This window comes from Prunus mume, linkage group LG7 (genome assembly GCF_029339155.1).
Source record: "Prunus mume cultivar Tortuosa linkage group LG7, ASM2933915v1, whole genome shotgun sequence".
Classification (NCBI taxonomy): domain Eukaryota; kingdom Viridiplantae; phylum Streptophyta; class Magnoliopsida; order Rosales; family Rosaceae; genus Prunus; species Prunus mume.
Genome location: NC_142704.1, coordinates 3764271 through 3789973, shown reverse-complemented (window position 1 = coordinate 3789973; position 25703 = coordinate 3764271). Strand labels below are relative to the sequence as shown.

General features: G+C 37.5%; 5 protein-coding genes and 2 non-coding genes across 7 annotated transcripts; 4 read left to right on the top strand and 3 right to left on the bottom strand.

The window, feature by feature from the left end:
• Positions 1-7910: 7910 nt before the first annotated feature.
• LOC103337762 (3-oxoacyl-[acyl-carrier-protein] synthase I, chloroplastic-like) lies at positions 7911-11415 on the bottom strand. The gene is made up of 8 exons (XM_008240934.2): positions 10857-11415; positions 10075-10433; positions 9548-9979; positions 9246-9419; positions 9033-9146; positions 8673-8774; positions 8509-8575; positions 7911-8401 (listed from the first exon to the last, which is right to left on the bottom strand). The coding sequence occupies exons 1-8, from the start codon at positions 11023-11025 to the stop codon at positions 8334-8336; spliced, it is 1485 nt and encodes a 494-aa protein (XP_008239156.2). The 5' UTR covers positions 11026-11415; the 3' UTR covers positions 7911-8333.
• Positions 11416-12038: 623 nt separating this feature from the next.
• Positions 12039-12112, top strand: TRNAV-AAC (transfer RNA valine (anticodon AAC)). Its single transcript has one exon. It is a non-coding gene; the product is annotated as a tRNA-Val (tRNA).
• Positions 12113-14657: 2545 nt separating this feature from the next.
• Positions 14658-17225, top strand: LOC103337761 (DCD (Development and Cell Death) domain protein). The gene is made up of 5 exons (XM_008240933.3): positions 14658-15973; positions 16093-16193; positions 16416-16499; positions 16606-16716; positions 16811-17225. The coding sequence occupies exons 1-5, from the start codon at positions 15202-15204 to the stop codon at positions 16850-16852; spliced, it is 1110 nt and encodes a 369-aa protein (XP_008239155.1). The 5' UTR covers positions 14658-15201; the 3' UTR covers positions 16853-17225.
• A 1406-nt stretch (positions 17226-18631) lies between these two features.
• On the top strand, positions 18632-18703 carry TRNAC-GCA (transfer RNA cysteine (anticodon GCA)). Its single transcript has one exon. It is a non-coding gene; the product is annotated as a tRNA-Cys (tRNA).
• Positions 18663-20220, bottom strand: LOC103337791 (Glutaredoxin family protein). The gene has a single exon (XM_008240957.3). It carries the CDS (start codon positions 20075-20077, stop codon positions 18932-18934), a length of 1146 nt encoding a protein of 381 aa, XP_008239179.3. The 5' UTR covers positions 20078-20220; the 3' UTR covers positions 18663-18931.
• Positions 20221-21278: 1058 nt separating this feature from the next.
• LOC103337759 (uncharacterized) lies at positions 21279-22143 on the top strand. The gene has a single exon (XM_008240931.2). The coding sequence runs from the start codon at positions 21395-21397 to the stop codon at positions 21995-21997; it is 603 nt and encodes a 200-aa protein (XP_008239153.2). The 5' UTR covers positions 21279-21394; the 3' UTR covers positions 21998-22143.
• Positions 22144-22450: 307 nt separating this feature from the next.
• On the bottom strand, positions 22451-24171 carry LOC103337758 (RNA polymerase II transcriptional coactivator KELP). Its single transcript, XM_008240930.3, has 3 exons — positions 23775-24171; positions 23517-23622; positions 22451-22807 (listed from the first exon to the last, which is right to left on the bottom strand). The coding sequence occupies exons 1-3, from the start codon at positions 24066-24068 to the stop codon at positions 22716-22718; spliced, it is 492 nt and encodes a 163-aa protein (XP_008239152.2). The 5' UTR covers positions 24069-24171; the 3' UTR covers positions 22451-22715.
• Between the last annotated feature and the right edge of the window lie 1532 nt (positions 24172-25703).

Below are 25703 nucleotides of genomic sequence, written 5' to 3'. Positions count from 1 at the left end.
TAGGTAACTTACCAATAATCTAGAATAAAGTCTATTCGCTCTCATTCTTTGGTTCAATGGAAATTGATGTTGAGAATTGAGCTCCGGTGGATTTGAGAATAAGTACTTTTATTTTACTTTTATGAGGGATACCAAAAGGAGAATGAAATGTACGAATTAACTGTGATTTAGGATGAGGAAAGTGAAAACGTTTTTTTTTTTTTTTTTTGGGTTGAGAAATTATAGGATTGTATTCATAATTCAGCCAAAAAAACCATTAGTTACAAAAGGTCATTATAAATTAGTCACAAAGGGCTATTACAATAAGGGAGCGGTCTAACGTCAAAATTAATACAATCTGATGCGCCTTCATTAACGATCACGCAGAATCAAAGAAACTCTTACATAGGCATCCCAACTAAGATTGCAAACTCATAATAATCAAAAAAAGATAAGGTTTAAAAAAAACAAGCCATAAAAATACAAATAAAACTCTGGCAAAAGAGAGTAAACGCTTCTAATCACTCAAATTATAAGTTTTCGCTTATTTACTATTTGTTTAGTAAGGAAAGAATGTAACAGTCTTTTATGAACATCGAAATCTTTATATTAAAGACAAAATGATGTAAAAAGTACCAACCAACAAGCTTGACAATCACAGTAAATTGTAAAAAAATAAATATAAAAAAAGAAATAATGAGAAAGAAATAATGCATGTTACGTCAGATTAGGGTGCTTTACCTTTCCCCTCTCTCGGAAGAACAATGAAAAGGAAGTGAGGATTTGTTTAAAACCCACCTTTGGTTTAAACAAATTACTAATCTAATCTTAGTCTTCCTCCCCCTACTTTGCATCTTTAACAACTTAAGCAACTCTCTGTCCCCCCTACAAGAATATTTCTATCATTTATGAATATTTCTATCATTTATCAAATCCAAGATGCCTTCCACACACACCACTTTCATATGCTCTCTCATATTCACTCATTAATTTATTTTAATCCCATCTTTTTTAATGTATTAAGCTTCTTTCTTCTTCTTTTTTTAAACAAATATTTTCTTTTCTTTTCTTTTTTTAGAACCAATGTACTTATAGTCTTGACTTGATTGATTGTAATGGCAAAATATCCATTAATTTACGCTATATCAATCACTTTGCATCCTCTTCCTCCCACTCCTCCGCCAGCCGGCCGGCCTGCCGGCCACCCCCCATCCCCTCCCCAATGTTTGGCCGTGGCATCACAAGGTCATGGTGTTGTTCCATGGCTTGGCCTGCATGATTGGAAACATCACTTTATTGAATCGATCATGGTCATCTAGTCAACACAAAAAATGAAGAAAAGAGTTTTAAAAAAATAATAATAAATGAGTGGGTGAGGACAAGTAAAATGTACAAGTATGAAAGTGAGGGATGCGTAGGTAAGTGTGTGTGTGCGTGTGTGGGAGAGGTGGAGTGATTAAGAGGTCCCTACAAATAATGGAGCTTCTAATTGTGGGAGAAAAATAATTAATTAGGCTCTTTGGTGATGCTAAGAGTGATCTACTTTTTGCAAAGGGCACATATTAAAATAAAATTAAGAAGAAAAAAAAAAGAGTGATTAACTTTTTGCAAAGGGCAACCCAATTTAAACCCAAGAGTTGTTTACCTTTTGGTTTAATTAAATTAATTAATTTTATTATATAAAAAAAACATAAACATAAACACGGGTTATATTTACACTAATCATCACAATTAAGATTAAGAAATTTGGATTAGAAATTTGTGTTGGTGGGGGATGCCATTTTGATGAAAGCAATGTGAAATCTGGTGAGCAATATGTGGTGTTTATAATAAGAACAGAATTAGTGGTGCGGATAAGCGCAGGGGGTTTGGGTTGGGTTAGGGTCTTAATTATAATTACTTTTGTTAAACCTTTTTTGATTAGAGAACGTGGACAAGAGTAAGGACAAGCCAATCACAATTAGGTTATGTGTGTGTTTGGCTGTACCTATTCTATGTCGTCTTTGCAGAATTAGGCCCCATCACTTAGATTAGAGTTCTTAAACATAACTTTATTGTCTGACACCTGTCCTCTTAATATGATAATTGCACTATCTTTGTGCTAATAATTGGGTGTGTTTTACAATAACATAATAATATTAGTTTTGAAGTATGTGTTTAGGGAATTTAGTATTGTGAGTGTGATTAGATTGGGAATGGGAAACTCACTTAAATTTTTACCTTCTTAAGGAATCAATAGGAAAATGATAATCAGAAAGAACGCCTAAAGAAAATAAAAAATTATAATACTTGGTTTTAAAATGGAAGTTCAAGATATCACAACTATATTTGGAAGGGGAAAAAAAGAATAATAAGGCTATAATTTCTCATTTTATTGGAGGTTCGAATGAAAAACCGAACTCCTCTAGTAGGCGTGGGAGGAAGATCGCTATACCAAACTACTAGTAAAACTGATAACAAACATATTTTCACGAAATGACCTACTTAAAATCTTTTTGACTCGGAAAATATTATTAGTACTCCAAAATAGTTACCGTGTGTTATTGCAGATGAAACAAATAAAAAATACTTGTGATTTTTTGGGCAATTTTTAGTCTAAAATAGTTGAAGCACGGTTAAAATAAGTCATTTGAAACCCTACAAACTAGAAAGTTACTAAATAAATCTTACAAGATGATCAAATGTTTTGGTCACGTTTTTCACAATGGTGGAACTTAAGCGTAGCAACCAAACCAACTAATATATAAGACATTATGAACAACATAACTAGTAAATATAGTACAAATAACAGTACTCGATGATCGTTATCATTCCGCATAGAGGAGCTAAATCTTCTTTTTGGATTAATTTTAAAGAAATACTATGTTTTATACATGTTTTTATTATAAAGTCCAAATGATTAAGTGAGGCTTGGATGAGATCTGAGAATGGCTGCTCTAATCTTGATGACCTCAGACAGGCTTCTGTTGATCCACTCTTGGCTTGGGGTCTTGAAAGGGACATGCTGGGCATTTGCCCCACCACACCCCCTCAAACAAGGAATGCTCTTATCACTATGAACTACAGACAAGAATTCTTAAAGCTTAAAAAAACTCATTATTAAATTAATTGTGCTTCAAAAGAGAGAGAAAACATTTTTAACTTTTTTTTTTCTTTCCAAATTTTTGTCACAAGAGAGAGAAAAGTACAAAGATTGGTGGGGTTGTGATATTGTATATGCACACCCCATGTGGAGACCAATTTGGTTGGTGTTCCTTGGCTGCACTCACACCTGCACAAATGAATTGATATGACTTTGGTTTTGGAAAACTACCCACACAAAAACAAAAAAAGGAGAGAATTATGTAGGGTAGGGTACCCTACTTGATGACCCAAAGAGAAAAAATATAAAGGGTACTCTACCAAAAAAAATATATATATATAATAATGAAATGCAAATTAAGGTTTGGTTTATGGATACATTGTAAACATTAAAGAAAGACTTGTTCTGGGTTGGATTCCATGTGAAGACAATCATGGGGCAAATGGGGATTGACTTTTCAGCTTGTGGGTGGAGAGCTACCCTGGAATTGCTCCCATTTAAGCATGTATATCTTTTTCTTTTTCTTTTTATTTATAAACAAAAGAATTGATAGAGAAAGGTGAATAGGATTTTGGTCCCCACAGCCCCACAGGTTGTGAGTTTGGACTTTCAACTTTGGACCTCATTTGAGGCCAGAAGAAATGATGTGGACTTGAAATTTTCTGGATTTTTTTGTCTTGGAATTTACCATTTGATACTTGCAACAGAGATTTGGGACCTCAAAACACCCTGCTCTCATGTGTCTCTATCAAGCAATCATCTATATGATTTTGAAAGTTTATCCAATTATTAAGTAACAAGTGGTTTTTGAACTTCTTTTTTTACTTCCTACTTTTAAGTTTTGTTGATAATTTTTTTTTTTAAAGGATGAAATTTCATTACTACCCCATATAATGATATCAACAGATAAATAAAACTACAAATTGATAATAGCAACAAAAACCACATAAAAACACAAGTACCACCAAACAGTCACCATAAACCAGCAACACTCAAGGCAACCCCAAGGCAAAACAAACATAACCATTAGGACATGAAGGAGCTAGTGCAGGCACCTGAGCCGTAGTAGTGTCGTGACTCTACACACCTTCCAAGATAATCGAGAGAAATCGCTTTGCAAGTTATCTGCTACAACAAAGGAAAGCAGCAACCAAGGAATAACACTGAACAGAATGGAATAGTAGAGATTTGGGGGAACAATAAAGATAGGGGGCATGAAGCCTCAGCAGAGGGACATAACGCCTCAGCAGGAGGCATAAAGCCCCAACAAAGAGGTAGGAAGCCCAAAAAACAAGTAGGAAAGCTTGAGCATGAATCGCGAAAGAAAATCAAAAACCAGGGAAGAGAGATGTGGGAGGGGTAGAGACCTTCTCCCCCAGAAGGAGGAGATGCATTGCTGGATTTGGAGAGCCCAAGTTTTGCTAGAAGTTTCGTTGATATTAGATTAGTTCAATCACTTAACAACTTTTACTAATGGTGTGTTTACTAATCAGAAATTGAATTTCACTTATGGAGGATTCCTGCATTTACTTCACATCAATGAATTAAAAAGTAAGTGGGGCTCACACAAAATTAGGAATTTAATTCTTAGGTGGAAGGTGATATTCTTATTCTTGGAGAACTAACTTATTAGGAATTCATGTTTTTCACACATTATATCTTCATACAATTTTAAAATTTTAAAATTTGTTTCAACGGACAACGAGGACATTTTAGTAATTAGTACCACTCCTATCTCAATTTTATATGATTTAGTAAACAATTTCAATAGAAATAGGGAATCTAACTCTCCTCAATTCATATGGTTTAATAAATAACTTCAATAGGAATCTAGAATCTAATTTTCTTCAATCGAACTCCTCCTCAATTCAATTCCTCATAATCTAATTACAGATTAATAAACATGCCAAAGTACACTATAACATCAGACTCTTAAATAAGTATGTATGACCCTAGTTTAATATCCACACGCGTGTAAAGCAGCACACACCATAAGTTGGTATTGTTAAAATAAAAACATGTACTTCTTTAATCAAGCAATCCCATCCCATCAATGAAAATATAATAAATAAATAAATTCTCTTACTAAGCAAAGATTCCTCCTAATTTAACTGCCTCAACATAATGCAAAGCAACTCATATTAGTCCAACAAGATTGGTCAACCATGATTATTTATGACTAATCAAGTCAAATCCCATTTTGCAAAGCTCTGATTGGTAAATCACAAACCTATAGGGGATCAATTAAGTGCTTAAATTAGGCCCCATGGATGCCTACATTTCCCAAGCTCTTGATAAGCTTCCTGCCATTTTCCATTCCAAATTGGGAGAGAAGCCCTAGAGAGGGAAAATTTTTAAGAGGCTCATATCTCAACTCAATCATCTAAAAGTGTATAAAACTCAAGCACTAATTTTCATAATTTTATTATTTTCTTCCACCTTCTGGGTGCTCATGAGAAACAAAACAAATGTTTTGGATTAAATCCAAAGCTGAGATTTTATGGAAAAATCTGAGGATCTCATAAGCGTGCGCAGAAGGAAGAACATTTTTCCTGACTCTAATAATGCTTTTTCTGAAAGCACTTGCGTGTAATCCAATTAAGCCGCTAATTGTAATTTATTAGATTAATTAAGGTCGAAGAGTTTAATGTAAGCTTACCTACCAACAGTATGAGGATGAAACATAATTAGTCGTTGAACCAAATGAATTTGGCTGCATTTGACCAAATCTTGGTCAAATAAAAATTGAACACTCTGCAGGCTGCCATAGATTTTTGCTTATTTTCTGAAATATTTATTTAGTGGTTCTTAATTTTTTTTAAAATTTTTTTTAAAATTTTTTTAATTTTTTTTTTATAATATCCACCATGTTTTTACGTTCATGTCCTTTGTTAAAAGAAGAAGAAGAAAAACAAAATGGGTTTAATTTGGCTGCATTTCCAGATCGTGGGAGGTGACTAATGGGCACAATTTCTGGGGGCCTTTTTATTAAATTACAAGAAATAAAATCATCAACAAAAATCTTTGCCATTAATTATGAGGTTAGTAGGGTCATCCGGCCTTCCCCAGTTGGTCCTTCTCCTCCACTGTACTATCTTAATGCCATGCGCGTCTGAGGAAAAACAAAAATAGCAAAGTTGCTGGCCTACTGTCCTTTCTATTATTTTCTTCAAAATTTGAAGCTCCCATGGAGATCAATGGCCATTATGAATTTATGGGCATTTTCTTATATATTATAGGATATTAGTTACTGGTGTTTTGAATCGCTTGAAGATCGAATGCATCGTAGAATATTTCAATAATCTATGTTAAATTACATGACTAAAATTCACGATTTCTCTGTATACCTCGTACGAATAATTTCCATCAATCCCATAAGAAAAATATTCAAAGATGATCGAAAGTTAGATGAGACATGATAGCGTAGAATTTTGTTGAAGTAAACTGAGGATCTTTCAGAGGCATATTCCTATATACATTATACTAAAGCTTATGATGCTTTAACATCAAGGGGCTTATGAGTGTGAGCTTTTAGAACTAGAAAGAGATTAAAATAATTATATGCCTATTAACAACTAACAAGGCATAGTTTAATATACTAATACAGAGATTAAGAGATGCAAAGCTGTAGATTTATCAAGTCCTAATTGTCAACATCAAGTCACCCATGTGCAAATAGTTTTGTAGGTCACATTTCACTGATTCACCAACAAGAACAGCAGCCAGCACCACCAAGAGCAAGTGGGTTTACTGTAGTCACTAAAACTTTAATGTCGGCCTAAAGCGGGGTTAATTAATTTAATCGGGTGCTAATACGATCCACACATTGAGAGCCTGGGGAGCAACTTCACCTATTAGTTTGAGAATGAAATGATTTAACAAGGTCTTAGTCTCTAGTTGCAGCTAGTGGTTGGAATGACAAAATTTTAAAAGAAGCCAATTGATACATCTTGTAAGGCATCTCTCTCTACTTGTGATTTGAACTTTCCTTCCATCTGTATGCAAAAGTAAAAGGCAAAACTTAATTAATCAATTAATTAATCATGGCTATACATGAGAGCCATGGGGGTTTTTTATATATATAAAATAAATAATAATCTTTGTGCTACAAATATAGGGGAAATACATTCTCAGATTATATTATTCATTTTTAGTCCAAGTAAAATGGAAATCTCTTCCAGAAGGCTTGAAGTCCATGCTTAGTGTTAATTACTATTGTTAATCTAATTGGATTTCAGTAATTAGGAGAATAAGATAGAGACACTTGGAGACACAGAGGAGTGCAGTTTTTCCCAATAGCTAATTCCAGAGAATATTATGTCTTAAAAACATCTAGAGGTCACCAAAAAAAACAAAGATTAGTGTGATTAATTGGATGATAGCATGTCCTTTTCTTGGTTATAAATCTTGAACTAAGATGGAAGAAGTAGCAATTAGTCTTCATTAATTGTCAAAATAAGCCAATGGAACTTGAGTATTTTTTAGACCATTAGTGCTAAGATACCTAGTCAGGTTGGTTTGGACAAGAAAATAGGAAGTTGTTAAGTTTAATGTTTCTGTCTATTTTGTGTTGACAGTTTACCCAAAAAAAAAATTATGTGTTGACAGTACATTTATTTATTTTTTTAAAAATACTACCCATGATCAACAAACCTTATGTAATAGGACTGGAATCTAAAAACCCCCTTTTTTGGGGGTCAGAAGAATCTAAAAACCTATAAAAAGATTTTATCATGATTGAAATAATATGAATCTAAGAACCTTGTTTATGGACTGAAATCAAAATAGGGCATGGGCCATATACCTTAGTTAAATTCTAATTCAACAAACAAAGCCCAATTGAATTGGATAAGGAGGTGAAATGAATGTTTTATTTAAGCCCAGAATTGTTTCTACAATTAGGCCATTTATGTTTTGAACTCCCTCAATAGTCAATACAAAATAATTCATTTGCATTACAGACAAGAAAAATCTGAAAACAGACCCAACTGTTGGGCAAGAACAGCACAAAAGAAAATGGATTTCATGTTTTATTCAATGTAAAAGAAAATTAAAAACACTAAATCCTGCCGCATTAAGGATCATGATGAGATAAAATTGTACATGGTGAAAGAGCTTCATGGGCTTGAGCACTCTCCACAGTGCACTTCATTCTCACACTCAGCCTCTTGTGTGCTTCAGAGAAGTGGAAACACTCACAGAAGCAAATGGTTCTAATTAGAGAAAGACTAGGGGAAGATACTGCTTTTCTTCTTGGCTTGAATGTTGTTGTTTAGGGACTGAAAGGGGCAAAGACAACCACGGAATTGTGCCCGCCAAAGCCGAATGAGTTTGAAATAGCTGCAAATGGAAAATCTTTGATCAGTCAAGACAGCTATGGATTGGAATGCAAGGAAACTCAGAGACTATATTTTGGCTTCTTTGTGAGAGTGTGTCAAGGCACTTACCAACATTAACCTCATGTTGCTTCTTCACGTTGGGGACAGTGTCGATTGTAACAGCAGGCTCCAAGTTCTATGAACCACAAGTATCAATTAGCATTGCATCAGATAAATTTGAAATGAACTAACTGAAGTAAAAGTACGCGAAAGTGAAGGTTGCGGTACAATACATCTTGGTTAATTGTTGGGTGGAGCCAGCCAGTGTTGATGGCTTTAATGGTTGCAATGGCTTCCAATCCACCAGCAGCCCCAAGACCATGTCCAATCATTGACTGAAACAATAAAAAAGAACAAGATAATTAAAATGCACTATTTTCATGTGATTAAAGTGAGAGTGGAAAAATCTTCTTGCCAGGCTTAAAGTGTGAAAATTAGCCTGCATACTATAATTTTCAGACAGATATATTATTTCCTTGAAAAGAAGAAACACAGGTTTTTTTGAGAATCAAATAAGTCTATATTTCAGGTTAACATCTAACTGAAATCATTTCATCAAAAGTAAATATGTAAATCACATTCAGGGTTCTTGCCTTGGTCCCATTTATCTTGATCTCAGATGTGTCCTTGAAAACCTTTTTGATTGCACTAAACTCAGCCAAATCCCCTGCTAGTGTGGATGTTGCATGAGCATTCACATAGTTCACCTGTGAATTATATGTTTGTCCATTAAATCAGAATCTCGAATGGCAGTAAATAAATCAATGGGGGAACAAAGACTTCCTTAGTTTAGGAGATGCTCTTACCTCTTCATGGGAAACACCAGCATCTTCTAAACTCTTGGTTATGCAAGATGATACTCCAAGACCATCTGACCTAGGATCAGTCATGTGATGAGCATCACATGTTACGGCACCTCCTAAGTACTCTGCAATTATCGGTGCTCCTCTGTTCAATGCGCTTTCCAAGCTCTCCATTACCTTTCCTCAATGAAAAAAATAGAAGTAACAGCCATATATATCAGACAAAATGTATTCAGAATCAGATGCTGGGACTAAAATACATGAAGTCACACTGCAGAAGAATGATATTATGATTTTTCAATTACCAGTACACCAGCACCTTCGCCCATAACGAAACCATCACGATCTTTGTCCCATGGCCTGGAAGCTCTGTGTGGTTCATCATTTCTCTGAGACAAAGCCCGGCAAGCAATGAAACCACCAACACCAGTAGGCATGACTGCAGCCTCAGTCCCACCAACTACCATAATATCTGCTTCACCTCTTCGAATGTGATTTGCAGCTGCATAAAAGCAGTAGTTTGCAGTGGCACAAGCAGTAGAGATGGAGTAATTGGGTCCCATTAAGCCAGTGTCGATCGCTAACAAAGCTGACCCCATATTGGTAATGGAGTAAGGAATGAAAAATGGACTAATTTTTTTGTATCCCTTTTGAATAAGAGATTCCACTCCAGCACTAAAAGCAGTTAAGCCTCCCATGCCAGTCCCCACAATCACTCCAATCCTTGTTCTGTCCATCTATGAAACATAAAGACATGGGATTATATAAGTGCTCAATGTCATAATGGGTGAAAAACTGAAATGCATTTTACAGAAACTAGAATGTGACTGACAGTTTCAAGGACTTGAGGTCCAAGGTTGGCATGTTCAAGAGCCTTTTTGCCAGCAACTATACCGTATCTCCAGCAATCATCAAGACGGCGATCATTCTTCCCATCAATGTATCCTTTAGAAGAGAAATCACGTATCTGTCCCGCGAATCGAACTGAGAAGTTTGAAGCATCAAATCTATCTATCAGAGTAATCCCACTCTCTCCCTCCAGCAGCTTGTTGTAGAATGTATCAATGTCACTTCCAAAAACTGAGACTAGACCCATTCCTGTTATTACAGTTCGTTTCTTGGGATCTTTTTCTCGTTTCGGAGCAGAAACAGTTGGAGATGCCATGGCCTTGATTGTCCTGCATTTTGGTGCTGAGAATGGATAACATAACTTAGAGCTGGACACCCAATTGGGAAAAACTCACTTTTCTCATCCTTAACAAATCTAAGGCTTCACAACCCAAAGATGACAGTTTGAATTAATGGAATGATCCATATTGCTATACAGCTCACAAATTCATACAAAAATCTCCATGATCAGTAGTTCAGATTGACCGGACTGACATTTCCCAAGATAACATATATACTACTTGCAAAGCCATATAAGGAAACAACTAATTTATGAAAACTTGGTGTTAACGAAACTAGTATCCAACCATGCAGCTCAAAGTACTTTATAAACAAGACCATTAATGTCATTTCAATCTGTCTTGTCTAGGCTTCTTTAACCACAATGAACCTATGCATTATAAAAGAGAATGAAAATGGAAATTGACAATAACAGAACTGAATTACCTGAAGTAAAAGCAAACCCATTTGACTTGTTGCCATTTACAGGCATATGCATGCTCTCCACTTGCCTAAGCCCATCAAACTGTGCCATGGAAGCTCCATTAATGTTTCCTCCTGCTTCTCTTGCTCTAAACAGCACACCAGAAGAACAAGGACCAGCAATGCCAGCCATGATGATCTCTCTCTCTTCCCCTCTCTCCCTCTTCCCTCTCTCCCTCTCTCCCTCCCTCTCTCTCTCTCTCTCTCTCTCTCTCCAACTCTATTTCCCAAACAAGAACATATGGTTTTAATAGATACAAGGAAACTGAGAGAGATTTGGGTGCTTAGTGAAGAGAAGGAGCTAACAAAGAGAGGGTTTTGTTTGTTTTGGTTTTGAAATGAGTTGGAAAGTCCGCCACCTATCTCATTTAGACCGTGAACAAAGCTTTGGGCGATGATATTGATGGAGCAAAAAAGAAGGTGGCTTTGCATTGATTTTGCTTCATTTTTTTTACCTTTCCATTTTCTTTTGAGCCGCTTAACTACCACAAACAAGAAACAACTACTTGGGTTTCAAATATTCAATGCAAGACCAAAAGAGAATTATTCATATATTTATCAAGGAAAGGTACCTTGCTCTTCAATGCTTACCCGTTTCTTGCGGTAGTTTATTACAATGTTTGTGCGTTTCATGTCACAATGTTGCCTGCTGTGGCATGCACCCGTCAAACTTGTCAATTGTCAGTCCCTTTTGTCTAGTACTCCCTTTTTGGTAATAATATTATTCATTATATCGTATGTATTTTTGGAAAGAGAATATCGCTAAACAAAGAGCTAGTTGATAAATAATTGTATTTTTCATTTTACAATGAATATAGCATTTGAACTCAATATATTCCATAATGTGATTGAATTGAAAATTTGGAATCCATTAGCACGCTCGCAACTAACATAATTTCTTCCGCATTTAAAAAAAAAAAACTAACATAATTTCTTGACCTAATTACAGAGACTAGCAGATTTAGGTAAACAATTTCCCATTACAAATTTGGTCATCCGTGTTTTAGTTCTAATATTTCTTTTCTTGCTGATTTCTTAAATTATTCATGAACAATTCTAACGTCCATCTGTCCCAGGCCAAGCTGAAGTCATAGAAGCATAGTGTTGTTTATATTATATATGAAATCTAGAGGACTTAGCACCAACGGTGTCGTGGTGTAGTTGGTTATCACGTCAGTCTAACACACTGAAGGTCTCCGGTTCGAACCCGGGCGACGCCATTTGTCATCTCAATTGATGCTCTAATATTTTTTTCGGTTTATGGACCTGACCGAGCCGGACCTATCCAGACCCGCTCCATTCAGTCGTGTGCAACATGTTCAATCTCCTTTAGCCCTTGATCACATTATCGTGGACCAAAATTAAGAGCCGAAATGTAGTTGGCGGTTGGCTAATTTTTTCATTTCCCAGTTTCCAATTCTGGCCCACAACTCTGCCGACTCTTTTTATCTTTTGTAAAGTGCTCGATTTAGTCGACAAAGAGCTGTTACCATCATCATCATCAAGATCAACATCAAAGCAAACACACCTCATTATGCACAATCTTAATGGTGGGTCATGTTGTAAGCTAAGGTTTAGAACATTATAAACAAGTTTTTCTCCAAATGTGCTCTACCTAGGCTGAGACATCGGAAGTCTGACAATATAGCATATTTCATAAAAATCATGTCGGCTAAAGTTTTAAGCCCTTTTTTTTCTTTTTCTTATAATGCTCTTTTATCTTCTATCAAGCAAGAATATTCTGTTGGCACTAGGAAAAAAAAAAGAGAGCTTAGAATATTCCATTTATGTATAATTTTGAGGATCATGTAAAGAGGATCGTTAGAATTAGTTGCACTTAACATCGCCTCATCTGTGTGTAAACTTCTTGTAGAATGGGACCAGTTAATATTCTTCTTCGTCTTCTTTCATTTTTTGTCAATCTAACAAGTGGGTTGGTTTTCTTTCCAAAATAAGTTTGGTTCGAGTGGTGCTTAAGCCTCCATGGCTAGCAATTGTGGGTTTGTTTGTGGCATGGTTGGCTTTTGACTAGTTGACTTTGGATAGAATCATGATCCTAATCTGGGCCACAAGACCCACAAGCATTCGTCGCAATGCTCTTCCATTTACTTTCTTGTGTTGTAATCCACAAATACAAACACAGGTTTATTTCAGTGTTTAATTCAAACATTGGTTTATTTGTTTATTGAATAACAGTTATGCGACTAAACAGTTTTCAATTTGATTGATTTTTTTTTATCATTACATATAAATAATTTACAAAAAGCGTTGCTTGTTAAATAGACGATTATGAACCTTCAATTACAAACAACATCGCATAATGAGAATGATAATAGAATATAGGGAAATTTGCATAAATACCACTTAAACTTTTAGGCATGTGCATGATTACCACTTGCACTATTAATTTGTACTATTAACCATCTAAATTATGTAAAATGTTACAATTTACCACATACGCTTGATTCCGTTAAAATTTCCGTTAAATCCACATATTGTACATATGTTATTTGCTGAATAATAATTTTTTCAATTCAGTATAACTAACAAAATTAGAAGAAGAAAAAAAACCTAATTATCCCACCTCTCCCCCGCCCCTTCTAATAACTTTAAACCCCTATTGCGGGGCAGCCTCTCTCTCTCTCTCTCTCTCTCTCTCTCTCGTGCAGCCGTTTGTGTTCCTAAGTGTGCGTGGTAATCCTTGTATAGATATGTATGGTGAGAGTGCAATTTTGTGATTTGCCATATCCGTGGACTCATATGACCTTTTATAATTTTTTTTAGGGTTTTATAATTTTGATTTGACATTTCTTTAATTGCAAATAGACATATTGGATTTTCTGTATGTATAATGGATATTTTTCATTAGGTAACAAGTGAATGTGAGTTCGTTAAAAGGTTGAGCACCAGGATTGATGAGACACTGCCCGAGACTAATTCATTCACGGTGGCGTCAGACTAATTCATTTAACTTGGCAATCAATTCTTCAAAAACCGATACTTTTTTTTTTTTTTTTGGGCTTTGGTTGAGATATGGAGGAGGGGAGTTAGAGGGAGGTTAGGGAGACGGGACTACTTGGCAGTGGGGGTTAAGAAGGGTGTGGGGTGGGGGAGGTTGTGAGATAATTAGTTGGATTTAAAAAAAAACCAAGAAAATTTTATTTTAATTTTAAAAAGTTTTTATGTTATAAATTAAATTGAGTTAGATGTAGGTGGTAAATTTATGACACTTTACAAAATTCAGATGGTATTCATGAAAATTTCCTTAGAATATATAAAATAAGGAGTGAAATCTGAAAAATAGTTAGCATTTCTCTATCATAATTTAACCCTTTTTTTTTTTCTTCTTTTTTTTTTCTTCTTCTTCTTTGTTTTGCTTTCTAAATAACATAATGGCTTAGCATGCTTCTTATCTTATAGCAATTAAAGAACAATATGATAATACACAAAATCCATTTCCTATAGGACCAAATAAGTATACACAACAAGTATTTGGTAGTGCGTCAAATACTATGAGAAACAATAGCATGAAATAAAAATAACATTGTTTTACTATATTCATCCAATAACACTATGACACGCACGCTTATTGATCAGAAAGGTAAAATACCAAATTTGTCTCCGAATACTATAGAAGCTTGATTGAGACGTGTAAGCCCCATGGCCAAGTCACATACATACTCATAGTTCTACGCGTCTTGTCCTTTTTTTAAGTCTTAGCTCCGAAGCAAATAAACTTCGCCGTCAAGTGTGAACTCTCAAACTCCACCGAACCTCCTAGACCTTCTAGAAATGGTACCAAATCAAAACGCCCCCTCTACTCAATCACTCTCTCTCTTACTCTCTCTCTCATCCTCTTCATCTGCCACCTCACCCTCTCTCTCTCTCTCTCTCTCTCTCTCTCCACGTCTTAACGCGTTTTTGCTTTCATCACCCATCTATTTAGCTCCAACTTAATATCACAGAAGCTTATTCTGTTCTTTATTGGGCTTAATTTCCCTCCAAAAAAGTAAGAAAATCTTTGGATCTTTCTTCCTTTGACAAATCAACACGCAATGTTTAAACCCCATTTGTCCCCTTCCTAGAAATTTCCTTCCTCATGATCTGAATAGTAAAAGTTGTTCCCTTTATTTAACTTTCCACACCACACCCACTTCCTCTATCATATTTTCTCACCTCCCCTCCTCTTCTTCTTCTCTCTCTCTTGTGGTCTGTGATCCTCTTAATCTTCACACACACTGCATAAAGTTCGAATCTTTCAACAACCCAGATCGAGTTTTGTAGTTTCTTCATCGGATTTTGATACAAAATGGAGAACAACAACAACAACCAGTCGTTTTGGCAATTCAGCGATCAGCTTCGCGTTCAAGGCACCAACTTTGCAAATCTCACAGTTAATGATTCGATTTGGAGCAATTCGTACAGCAAGAGGCCTGATGAAAGGAGGAATTTCGATATAAAGGTAGGCGGCGATGTCAGTCCTCTGATCAATTTAACCCCAAAAGGGTCTGATTTCAATGGTTTCAACGACTCTTGGGTGGACAATCTGAAGCCAAAAGGGTCCTCTGACTCCAACGGCTCCAACGATGGCTGGAACAGCTTCAAGCCAAAAGCTTCAGAGCTCAACAATGGCTTTAACGACAGATGGAACAATTTCAAGCCAAAAGCTTCAGAATTTAACGCTTTTAACGAGGGCTGGAAGCTTGGTGCTTCTGCTGCTGCTGCTGGGTCGGTTCTTGGCGGCGGCTCGCAGCTCAATGGCGGCTTCAACAAGGGGATTTACTCCAAGCCTGCAATTTACAACAACAACAACAACATGGTCAATTTGAAGCCCTACAAGAACAAGGCTCATGAGGAAGATCTTGTTCATGGCGGCAAAGTTGGGAAGAAGAACAACAACAATTCTAGCAAGAAGAAAGCTGGTGGAGATGACAACAACAAGGACAGCAAGGGCGCTGTGGACAAAAGGTTCAAGACTCTGCCACCAGCTGAGTCTCTGCCTAGAAATGAAACCATTGGTGGATATATCTTTGTCTGCAACAATGATACCATGCAAGAAAATCTCAAGAGGCAGCTTTTTGGTATGTCCCTTTTGATTTTTATTTCCATAATTTTGTTTTTCAATTGGGTTTGCTTAAAAAAAAGGAATTGATTTGAAGAATTTGTGTTAATTTTGTTTTTCTGCATAATTCTTTTGCAGGTTTGCCTCCACGTTATCGTGATTCAGTGAGGGCGATAACTCCGGGGTTGCCCCTTTTCCTCTACAACTACTCCACCCACCAACTCCATGGAATTTTTGAGGTTTGTAGCTTCTCTCCTGCCGACACTTCTCTTTGAAATATTTAAATTTCATCCATTTGCCGACTTTAGACTTTTCACCTAATATTTTAGTGTTTTGTTGAAGAAGTAGGAATGTGTTTTGCTTGTTCAACTCTTGTTTTGGCCAAACTTCTAGATGTTTATTTACGTTTTGTGCTGGTGCACCAATTGCTAGCTAACAACGACCTTTCTTGTGGGTTTTAGGCTGCAAGTTTTGGAGGCACCAACTTTGATCCAACGGCCTGGGAGGACAAGAAGTGCCCTGGCGAGTCACGTTTCCCAGCTCAGGTTTGTGATCGATTTCAAAAGAATTTGAGATGAGCAAATTGAGTGCTCTCAAATTTACCATTTTACTGTGTTTCATTTGCTCACCATTTATCCTCATGAACCGCAGGTTCGAGTTTTTACCAGGAAAGTTTGTGAACCACTTGAGGAAGACTCATTCAGGCCAATTCTTCACCACTACGATGGCCCTAAATTCAGGCTTGAACTTAGTGTACCAGAGGTAAACGCCACACAACCAAAGCTCACATGTTCACTAGCCAGAGATTTTGTATTTTGTTCTCAGTTTCTAATGCATTTTTTTAAAAATTTTGCAGGCGCTGTCTCTGTTGGATATATTTGCAGACCAGAACCCTTGAACAAGAACAGAAGTGTAGAGTCGTACAGATAATACAACATACAAGTTAGTGAGAGGAAAGAGAATAGTGGATAGGGTTGCATGGCATCATCAAATATATATTATAAATGTTGGTTGGGGAGTTGAGAGAGTTTGAGGAGAATCTGAAGACGGGTGGATATACAATATGTACGATATATATAATGTATAATGCTTTTTCTTGCAAGGGGCTGAGAATTATATATTCTTTTTCCCCTTTGTTCTTTCTTTTGGAATGTGTAAGCAAATACAGACGATGAGGAAGGGGATATTTATTATGAGTTGTATAAGGTTATAAAAATACATGGTGGATGCTTGGTAACGCGTATGATCGAAAATAAATTTGTGTTACTTCATTTGTGTAATGTGTGAAGACTCGAAAGCGAGTTTTCCAGAGATTAAACCTATTTTTTCTTAAGATTTTTATGAAGGGTTTACTCCAATAGTAGTCCTTTTGGTACCATATATGATATATCCTTAATACTAATTAGTTCATTATGAAAAGTAATGTTATGAGTCGACTTAAGTTCTTAGATACAAGTTTATGATGCTCGTCCGTAAATCCAGTAATGGTTAACCTAATCAATCGTCTGTCAATATGAATTACATATTCATTTCACTTAACTTAATCAATGAGCTGTCAATTTGAATCACACATTCATGTTCAAGATGCGCACGATTAATTCAGATAAATAGTAGACATTCATGTTCACGACTAATTTAAATAAACGAATCAGTTTACGTAATCCACACTCGAGTAACGGCAAAACTTTTTAATCAATGATCCAAATCCACGAATTTGTAGGAGTAAATTTCTTAGCAACACTGATTTTTCCAGCCCTGTTATCTGATAAACACACAGGACTGGTGTCCTTGGAGAAGGCATAAAGTTTGGTCCATGTTGATGAGCAAATAGGCAATAAACAACAAATTGAAAAGGCAGGTATGGTTGATGGGTTGGCTTATAGTTATAGCAATATAGCAAAGTGGGGAAGAAGAAATTGATAACCCAATTAATGAGTTGCTTAGAGAAGGACGTTAAGAAGAATCTTTAATGAACATGTGGGAGGCAGTTTCTAGTTAGGCCATCTGCAGCAGAAGAAAGGTTGGTTTTCTTGCCCTATCTATCTGTTTCTAGACGTCAGCCTTTATTTTCCATTATTTCCTGTTTTTAATCAATAATAATTACATTATATGATAGCAACTGCAAATTCCAAATATGATAAACCAAGTAAAATTTGGGCATCCTTGAATTGAAATATTGACTGGCTCTCTCTCTCTCTCTCTCTCTCTTCTGGAAAACCAAAAATATTGACTCGAAAACTTGACTCAGTCGCAGCAAGATTTAATTAGCACCGTCCAAAATGGGGGGCCTGCTTGAACCTCCAGAATGTTGATTGTTTCACACGAATCATTCATCCGTAATACACGTCACCGTTTATCTATTATATGAGTTTTTTTTAACAAATTTATAAATAAACTCAATCCTAGATATGTATTTATAAAAAAAATTCAAACACTATTTAAACATAGAAACACCCCCAAAATCAACAATTGTATATTTTTTAGGTGTGTTTATAAATGAGTTTTGAGTATGTGTAATGATAGATTTTGGGTGTGTTTATAAAGTGTTTTGGGTGTTGGATTTTTTTATAATTTCAACCCCCATTTTGAGTGTTTTAGTGAAACTCCCTTTTTTTTTAATCTATAGGTCAGTTTGTGTTTAGTTAAATAATATAAGTTTGGACGTTTACATCAATAAGGGTCCATAGCTCAGTGGTAGAGCATTTGACTGCAGATCAAGAGGTCACCGGTTCGAACCCGGTTGGGCCCTCTAGTATTTTTTTATTTATTCATACTTTTTGGCACTAAATTGTACATTCTATATACACTTTACAGTTCTTTACAAATCACTCTCTTCGTCTCTCTGTTTTACCAGAGCTTACAAATCTCACTCAGGAATGAGGATAGTGTATATTTTCTTAAACACCAATCAAAAACTTATACACAACATTGAAATCAAAGATAATAAAAGAGAAACAAATACCCTACTCCGTTGAAATTACGTTAAAGACCAACAAGCCACACACTGCACCAGCCCATTCTCATTACACTTGGGGCACCTCTCCCTCTTATCCCCAACCACCACCTTACAACTCCCGCCACACTCCATGCACAGCACGAACCGGGCCCCACCGCACCCCTCGCACGCTCGCCACCCCACCCCTCTCTCCACGCCTGCTAACTTCACCATCCTCCCAAACACCCCGGACTCGTTCAGCTCCACCAACTCCTCCGCCCCACCCAGATACCTCCCCTTCACGAAAACCCTCGGCACACCCACGCCGCCGTCCGAGTTATTGCTCTCCTCACCCAGCAATCCCCTCAGCTCACCCAGAAACTCGCCATGCAGCGCCACGTCGCGCTCGTCGTACACCACCCGATGGCCCTCCAGCACCCCCTTCACCTTCTGGCAGTCCTCGAACGTCCGCCGCACCCCCCGCAACGACGTCGTGTAGACCACCACCGAGTCGGCGCCGCCGGGCGGGCACCTCTCAGGGTACTCGCTCAGTGGGTCCCGCTTGCTCTTCATCAGCCTATCGTAGACCGCCAGCTTGCCTTCCTTCTCTCTCTCCAGCCTGTCCCTCATTATGAATATGTTCTCCTTCACCGGCTTGATGTAACCCGCCGCCGACTGAGTCGACTGAGTCGCCTCCGAGTCAACTCGTGACTCGGATCGGGTCGACTCGGTGTTTAGCTTACACAGGGACCGCATCGACTCGCTCTTTCTCATGTCGGCCGGTTTCGGAGCGAGCTTCTTGTCGAGCTCGTCGAGCGTGTGGAAGGACAGGCTCTTACGGGGCTTCCTACTACTGGTCTGTTCGTTCTGGGCCGGGGAAGGAGTTGGGCTTGGCTCGGGTTTGCACTTCGGGTCGGTCTTGGGCTTTAGGTTCTCTAGGGCCTTGCTGACCTCGTCCCACGTGTGAGGGGCTGCTTCCGCTTCGGTTTCTAACGATTTGAGCTTGTCGAGGATTTGGGCCGGCACATGCGCGGGCTTTTCGTGGCTCTGCTGCTGCTCCTGCAACGTCGTATTGTCGAATACGAGCCACGGCTCTTGGATGGCGTTGATGTCGAAGACCGCGTAGCTCGCCGGCGCCGGCTTGTAGTCCACGGCAGCCTCCACTCTTTTCGAGGAAGCGCAGCCCATTTTTGGAAATGAGTTTGGTTTAATCTGGACCGTAGGAAATGTGTGTGAGCTAAGCTAGAGTGTGTTTTATGTGTGTGGGTTTATATGAGAAGAAAAGAGAGCTCAAATGTTGTTTATACGTGTGGAGGGAATTTTGTGTGGCTTTGAATTTTGGTGGATTTGGTGCCAAGGCCTTGAAGTGATATATGTGGTGTTTGGATAAACAAGGTGAGCCTGTGGATTGGCGCCACGTGGGACTATGTTTTGAAGTTTGGTTTATTGGATTTATTAGGCCATGTTATCTTAGAAGTATTAGTGGCTGGGAATGTGAGGTTTGTGATGAAAATCTTCGGATTATACCTTCCATATACCACAAATTTAAATTCAATCCAAAGCGTGGGCAATTCGTCTCTTAAAGTTTGTAATACTTGTAGGACTTAGATTTTTACGTACATAAATTAAAATTGACAAAATTGAAACGACGGAGACAAAATGAAAAATGAATCAAATTATGGGAACCAAAAATGCAATGTCGCTTGTATTTAAAAAAAAAATAGACGAGTTCGATCAGCCCTGTTTCTTTTATCCTTGGCCTAGCTACTTAGCAAAGCCATTCTTACCATTAACTAGGCAAATAGGAGTCTTAAATCTTTGAAAACCAAAATCATGTTTCGGCTTTGTTTAGAATGTGGCTAAATGATAAGGCCTCATATTCCATGGTTCCATCTAGACAAAGATTTTCATTCATTTGGTGCGGTTGACTCTTCTACAAGAATAGTCGATAGTATTTGTGCTTACACCGTTACATGGTATTATCCGAGAGTACCTAAACAATTTTTCATTTTTCCATTCGTTTGTTGTGGGGTCGCATGATTAGTCTCCCTACTTGACCTAACACATGCTTGTGGGTATGCAACCCGTGATACTGATATGCATTGAACATATTTGCAAAATTGAAGGGCTAAAGAGATGACTATTTTCAAAAGGGTGGAATGCCAAACACCTACATTGCAGCCGAATACGAAAATTGAACTTAGTCTTCTTCTTCTAACTGTCGTTTCCCACTATTATTTTAACTCACGAATCTACCTCTTACTCTGTTCCTTTGCCTTTGGATCGGCCCTAATTTAGGCTTAAATAATTGTCCCAACGGTCCAAAGTTTCACATGCAGCCATTTACGCATTTCGAAAGAAAGAAAAAAACCACAACTAACGTGTCTGACTAATGTGTCTGTTCTGACACAACCCCATTGTCCGTCCACTGATATTTTGACAAAAGATTCCTCAAAACCTTACATATGGCACTGAAATTGTGGCCAAAGGTAGGAAATTTTCACAATGGGGAATTGCTCTTCTCTCAAAGGAACCTCTGGGGAGTGTCCTAAATCTATCAGGGTTCTTACGGATTCTGGGGTAGTCTTACAATTCAAGGGCCCTAAACTAGCTTCTGAAATCCTCACTGATTTTCCAGGGCATGGCATTTTCCAACAGGGCAAGGCCTCATTGCCATTGCCTGAGCAAGAGCTTCTAGTGAGTGGCCAATACTTCCTTCTTCCACTGAGGGAAGAAGATCAGTTGGTTTGTGAGAATGGGGTCATTGAGAAACCGGAGGGGGCTGCTGCCGAAGCTGAGCCTGTGAAGAAGTCATTTGGTGCAGGATCAGATTTTGTTGAGAATTTGGCAAATGGGTCATCTGCTCTTGAGGTCCTGCCTTCTGGTGGCGATGGGGTTTGGAGAGTGAAGCTGGTTATTGACACTAAGCAATTGGAGGAGATTTTGTCTGAACAAGGCATCACAGAGGCTCTGATTGAGACAATGAGGATGGCTGCAACTGCAACTGCAGGCATGCCAAGCACTCCAAGGCAGACAAAGAGAGGGGCTTGGACTAGGAAGCCTATCTTCTCCAACTTGTTTAAGTTGCCCACTGATCATGGGATATAAGCCTATCTTCTCCATCTTTGAAGGGTTTTTTTTTTTTTTTCCCCTAAATTAAAAAAAAAATTGGGTTACTATTTACTAGGTGGTTTGTGGTGACATGAAACATCATGTTTCTCTCTCTGTCCCAGTGTCTGAGGTTTTAGTTAGATTATATAGTGAACTATGTTTTAGTATTTTGTACATATGATGAAGGCGAGGGATTTATGAAAAATTCAACGAGTATTGTGTGTTTTCTCAGTTTTTTTTCTTTGTTTTTGGACCTGAAATGGGCAAAACAAATCTCAAACAAGTTAAATTTCACTTGGAAGGTAATTTAACTGAAGAAGAACAGTTAAAAATTAGTCTGATAATTATTTCTTCACTGGAATACTAAGATAAAAAGGAGTTTGTATTGTACAATCCATAACCCGACGGTGCAGTAAACACAAACAAGAATCTCTCTTCAAAGATGAAGGATTATGGTAAGGATCATCCATTTCTATTTTATTTGTTTCCTTCTAAAAACTAAATATGACAACATCTCGTATGAACGTGTTAACTTGTAACAGATAACACAAGAAGTTGACTTCTAACATTAGGGGCTAATTAGAAACACCACAGCAGTTTTCAAGTTCCAAAGAAAATATTCTGCCATCATGAGACCAATATGAAGCCCTAAAGCTGAAGCCAGTACAACCCACAAGGTAATGGAGGTTGAAAAGGACAAGACATTCCGAAATTTTCAGATCCTTGACTCCATCTTACTGATGGCGTTCTCTATAGCAGGTACATTCTTCTTGAAGACTGCCCATTGCTCCTCTGTCAAACTTATTCCTGTAGGACAAAGATTTAAGCAAATACAACCATAAATAAGCTTAAGACAGTAATCGGTACATGCATCCGAAAGATCAAGTATACAAAAGCTAGAAACAAGGAATCTCTAGCACAATTTTGGTAAAAGGGCCTCTTGGGACTATAAAAGGTAAGCAAGGGAGAAAAGGAAAAAGAACTACAATTCTGAGTTAGCAGCACTGAATGTAAACAACAATGCAGAAAAAAAAGTTGAGCAATCGGCGTTGGTGGTTTACGATGCCAAGATGACAAGCTTACCCATAACTCAGATGTTTTGAATGAACACAATCATGATGAGGCAGTCAGATTGTGCAAACTACAGCCCAGGGAAAAGCAAGTAATGTACAAATTGAACAAAAGCTTAGGACACCCAACATGGCACTTAAAATATTATATGACAGTGATGGCATCAACCATTTCCAAATCAAGACAAATGCATAGTAAGTGAGCTCTATAATCAGAAGTTGCAGCTAAATTAGATCATTGCCTGATATGCATACACATATTTGATCACAAACTCTCACACACCAGAAAAAACTGTTGATACTAGGTAAGCAAACTGTCACAGACAAATCCAATGTAAGTAATTGAAGCTGCAAGCTTAAATCAATGCCTTATGTACATGCATAAATTGATAAAGTAACAAGCCATAGGACTAGGGAGGTGTTCAAATAGGATATAAATAGATTACCTTTGGTAGTAGGAAGCTCTTTGCCATCTTTACTATAAAACTCCCTTATAGACACCAATGATTTCCCTCTGAATTCTTGAAGTGTCACCTTCCTCTTCGATGAAAGCTGCATCACAACCAAACCCCAAATCCCAAAAATACCCAACAAGTAAATACAAAATTAAGGTGAACCCAAAATAAGAAACACACTCATTTTTCATCACATGGGTATTTTTTCTTCTTTTTCTCGGGAAACAAACAGAGTGGAGAAACTCTGACCCTGCAAATGACGAGATCGCCATTATCATCATACTCCTGGTCCTGGGCATCACCAATTTTCGGGTTTTCATCTTCTTCTACTTCTTCTTGTTGTTGTTCCTTTTGATTTTGCTCTTCGAGGAAGGACTGGACGACCCGTTTGACGAGCGCCTTGTAGGGGGGTTTAGAGAGGTCGAGGTCGAGCACTTCAGAGGCCTGCTTTCGAATCTTGAACTCTGTCATCTCGTCCATGTCCGATTTTTCCAGGATTCCACGCACCGTTTTTTCGATCATTTGTTCGGTTTGGGCATCCATTTTTTTTGTCTTCTGAAGTTCTTGCACACAGAGATTCTATGAACTTCGTTCTGTGCTTAATTGGGGAAGCTCTGAGCCACTGTGAAGCTCCGTGTTTCTGTACATTTGGGGGTGCTGTCAAAGAGCGGGTTTTATTCCATGCGGACTGGTACACAGTAATGGAGCCACGCTTCACTATTTGATTGATAAAGGTTTAAACTTTAAAGCATCTTAAGAGCTTAATCCCTTACGATAATACATTCAACATATTATTATCATGGCTTTGGCCAAATTAGTTACTATTTATAATTTATACATTTGTTGTCAGTTTCCATAAGTGAGCAAGTTAAATGCATTTTTGCCAAAAGATTCCTCAAAGGAACCGCTGGGAGTGCCCCAACTCCATCAGGGTTCTTACAGATTTTGGGTAGTCTTACAATTCTAGGGCCCTAAAGTAGCTTCTAAAATCCTCTCTGATTTTCCAAGGCATGGCATTTTCCAACAGGGCAAGACCTCATTGCCGATGCCTGACCAAGAGCTTCTAGTGAGTGGCCAATGATTCCATTCCACTAAGGGATGAAGATCAACTAATATTTATTTAAAAACCAATTTTAGCATAACATATTATACGAAACCTTCACTCCGAGCCTTCACTTTCAATTGTGACTTAACTTGAGCTAATACACCTTTTGTAATTGCAATGTTTCCACCAAGTGATGGAAATCACAGTGTCCTAAGAATCTCGTGTTTTTCATTACAACAAATTCGTTAAGCTCATTCATATACGCAATTTTCACTACGCACATTGTCTTGAATTGTTCGAATAGAACATGCCTATATGGCCATGTCGGTATTAATAAGAATCATTTACATTTACGCCTTTGGTTTGAAAGTTGAGAGGTTTTTCTTCTTTTTTGAAAAAATTTTGTTTTTTTTCCAAAAGTGAAATTTTTTTTGTGCATAAAACTTAAATTTACTTTATTATTAAGACACAATTCCAATCCGAAAATAATAATAAATTTTCAGAACAATATAATATTTTGAGATCACAAATTTCAAGTAAAAATTCAGTTAAAATCCCAATGGGGCTTTCGGCAAACCCAGCCAGAATTTTAAACGGCAAAGCCCATACACAAATGCATGCTGAACCCTGCCAAGCTTATGAGCAACAAGCATGGGGTAAAGTAAATCTATTTCTGAAGGAAAAAACAATTGTGTTGATGTGTGAGTCGATGTAGGACTGAAATAGACACCCACCCCCACTTTCTCTTTCTCTTTCTTCCTTCCCCGACACACACCCTTAGGAAGCATTTTAGTTCTGTCTTAGATTGTTTGAATCCCATCTTAAGATTAAGATCAAAAGAACTCAAGTGTTGTCAATTGTGCAAGATAGCTGAAATATAATTTGGTTAAGAGATTGGCAGTCAAGGATGTGGCTTCAAGTGAGTGCTCTTTCCTATCAGTGAGGGCTTTGGCTCCACGAACATAATCCAAGGGATCATCTTACAGTCCTAGATCATGCTATGGAACACCTTCAAATAAAAGTGCCTTCGTCTATTCAATTTATATGCATGCAGTAAGTTCAGGGTTTAAATTATCCAGACATTGTGTTTATATATCTACATTTTTTTGTCTCGGCAGTTTTCGTCAGGTTGT

Coding starts and splice junctions, on each gene's coding strand:
- LOC103337762 (XM_008240934.2), bottom strand. CDS start 11,025: ATGGCTGGCATTGCTGGTCCTTGTTCTTCTGGTGTGCTGTTTAGAGCA. Junction 9,420..9,547: donor GCGAAGGTGCTGGTGTACTG/GTAATTGAAAAA, acceptor CATTGAGGAAAG/GTAATGGAGAGCTTGGAAAG. Junction 8,576..8,672: donor ACCCAACAATTAACCAAGAT/GTATTGTACCGC, acceptor TGTGGTTCATAG/AACTTGGAGCCTGCTGTTAC.
- LOC103337761 (XM_008240933.3), top strand. CDS start 15,202: ATGGAGAACAACAACAACAACCAGTCGTTTTGGCAATTCAGCGATCAG. Junction 16,194..16,415: donor AACTCCATGGAATTTTTGAG/GTTTGTAGCTTC, acceptor TGTGGGTTTTAG/GCTGCAAGTTTTGGAGGCAC. Junction 16,717..16,810: donor TTGAACTTAGTGTACCAGAG/GTAAACGCCACA, acceptor AAAATTTTGCAG/GCGCTGTCTCTGTTGGATAT.
- LOC103337791 (XM_008240957.3), bottom strand. CDS start 20,077: ATGGGCTGCGCTTCCTCGAAAAGAGTGGAGGCTGCCGTGGACTACAAG.
- LOC103337759 (XM_008240931.2), top strand. CDS start 21,395: ATGGGGAATTGCTCTTCTCTCAAAGGAACCTCTGGGGAGTGTCCTAAA.
- LOC103337758 (XM_008240930.3), bottom strand. CDS start 24,068: ATGGATGCCCAAACCGAACAAATGATCGAAAAAACGGTGCGTGGAATC. Junction 23,623..23,774: donor GCGATCTCGTCATTTGCAGG/GTCAGAGTTTCT, acceptor GTTGTGATGCAG/CTTTCATCGAAGAGGAAGGT. Junction 22,808..23,516: donor AGAGCTTCCTACTACCAAAG/GTAATCTATTTA, acceptor TTTGTCCTACAG/GAATAAGTTTGACAGAGGAG.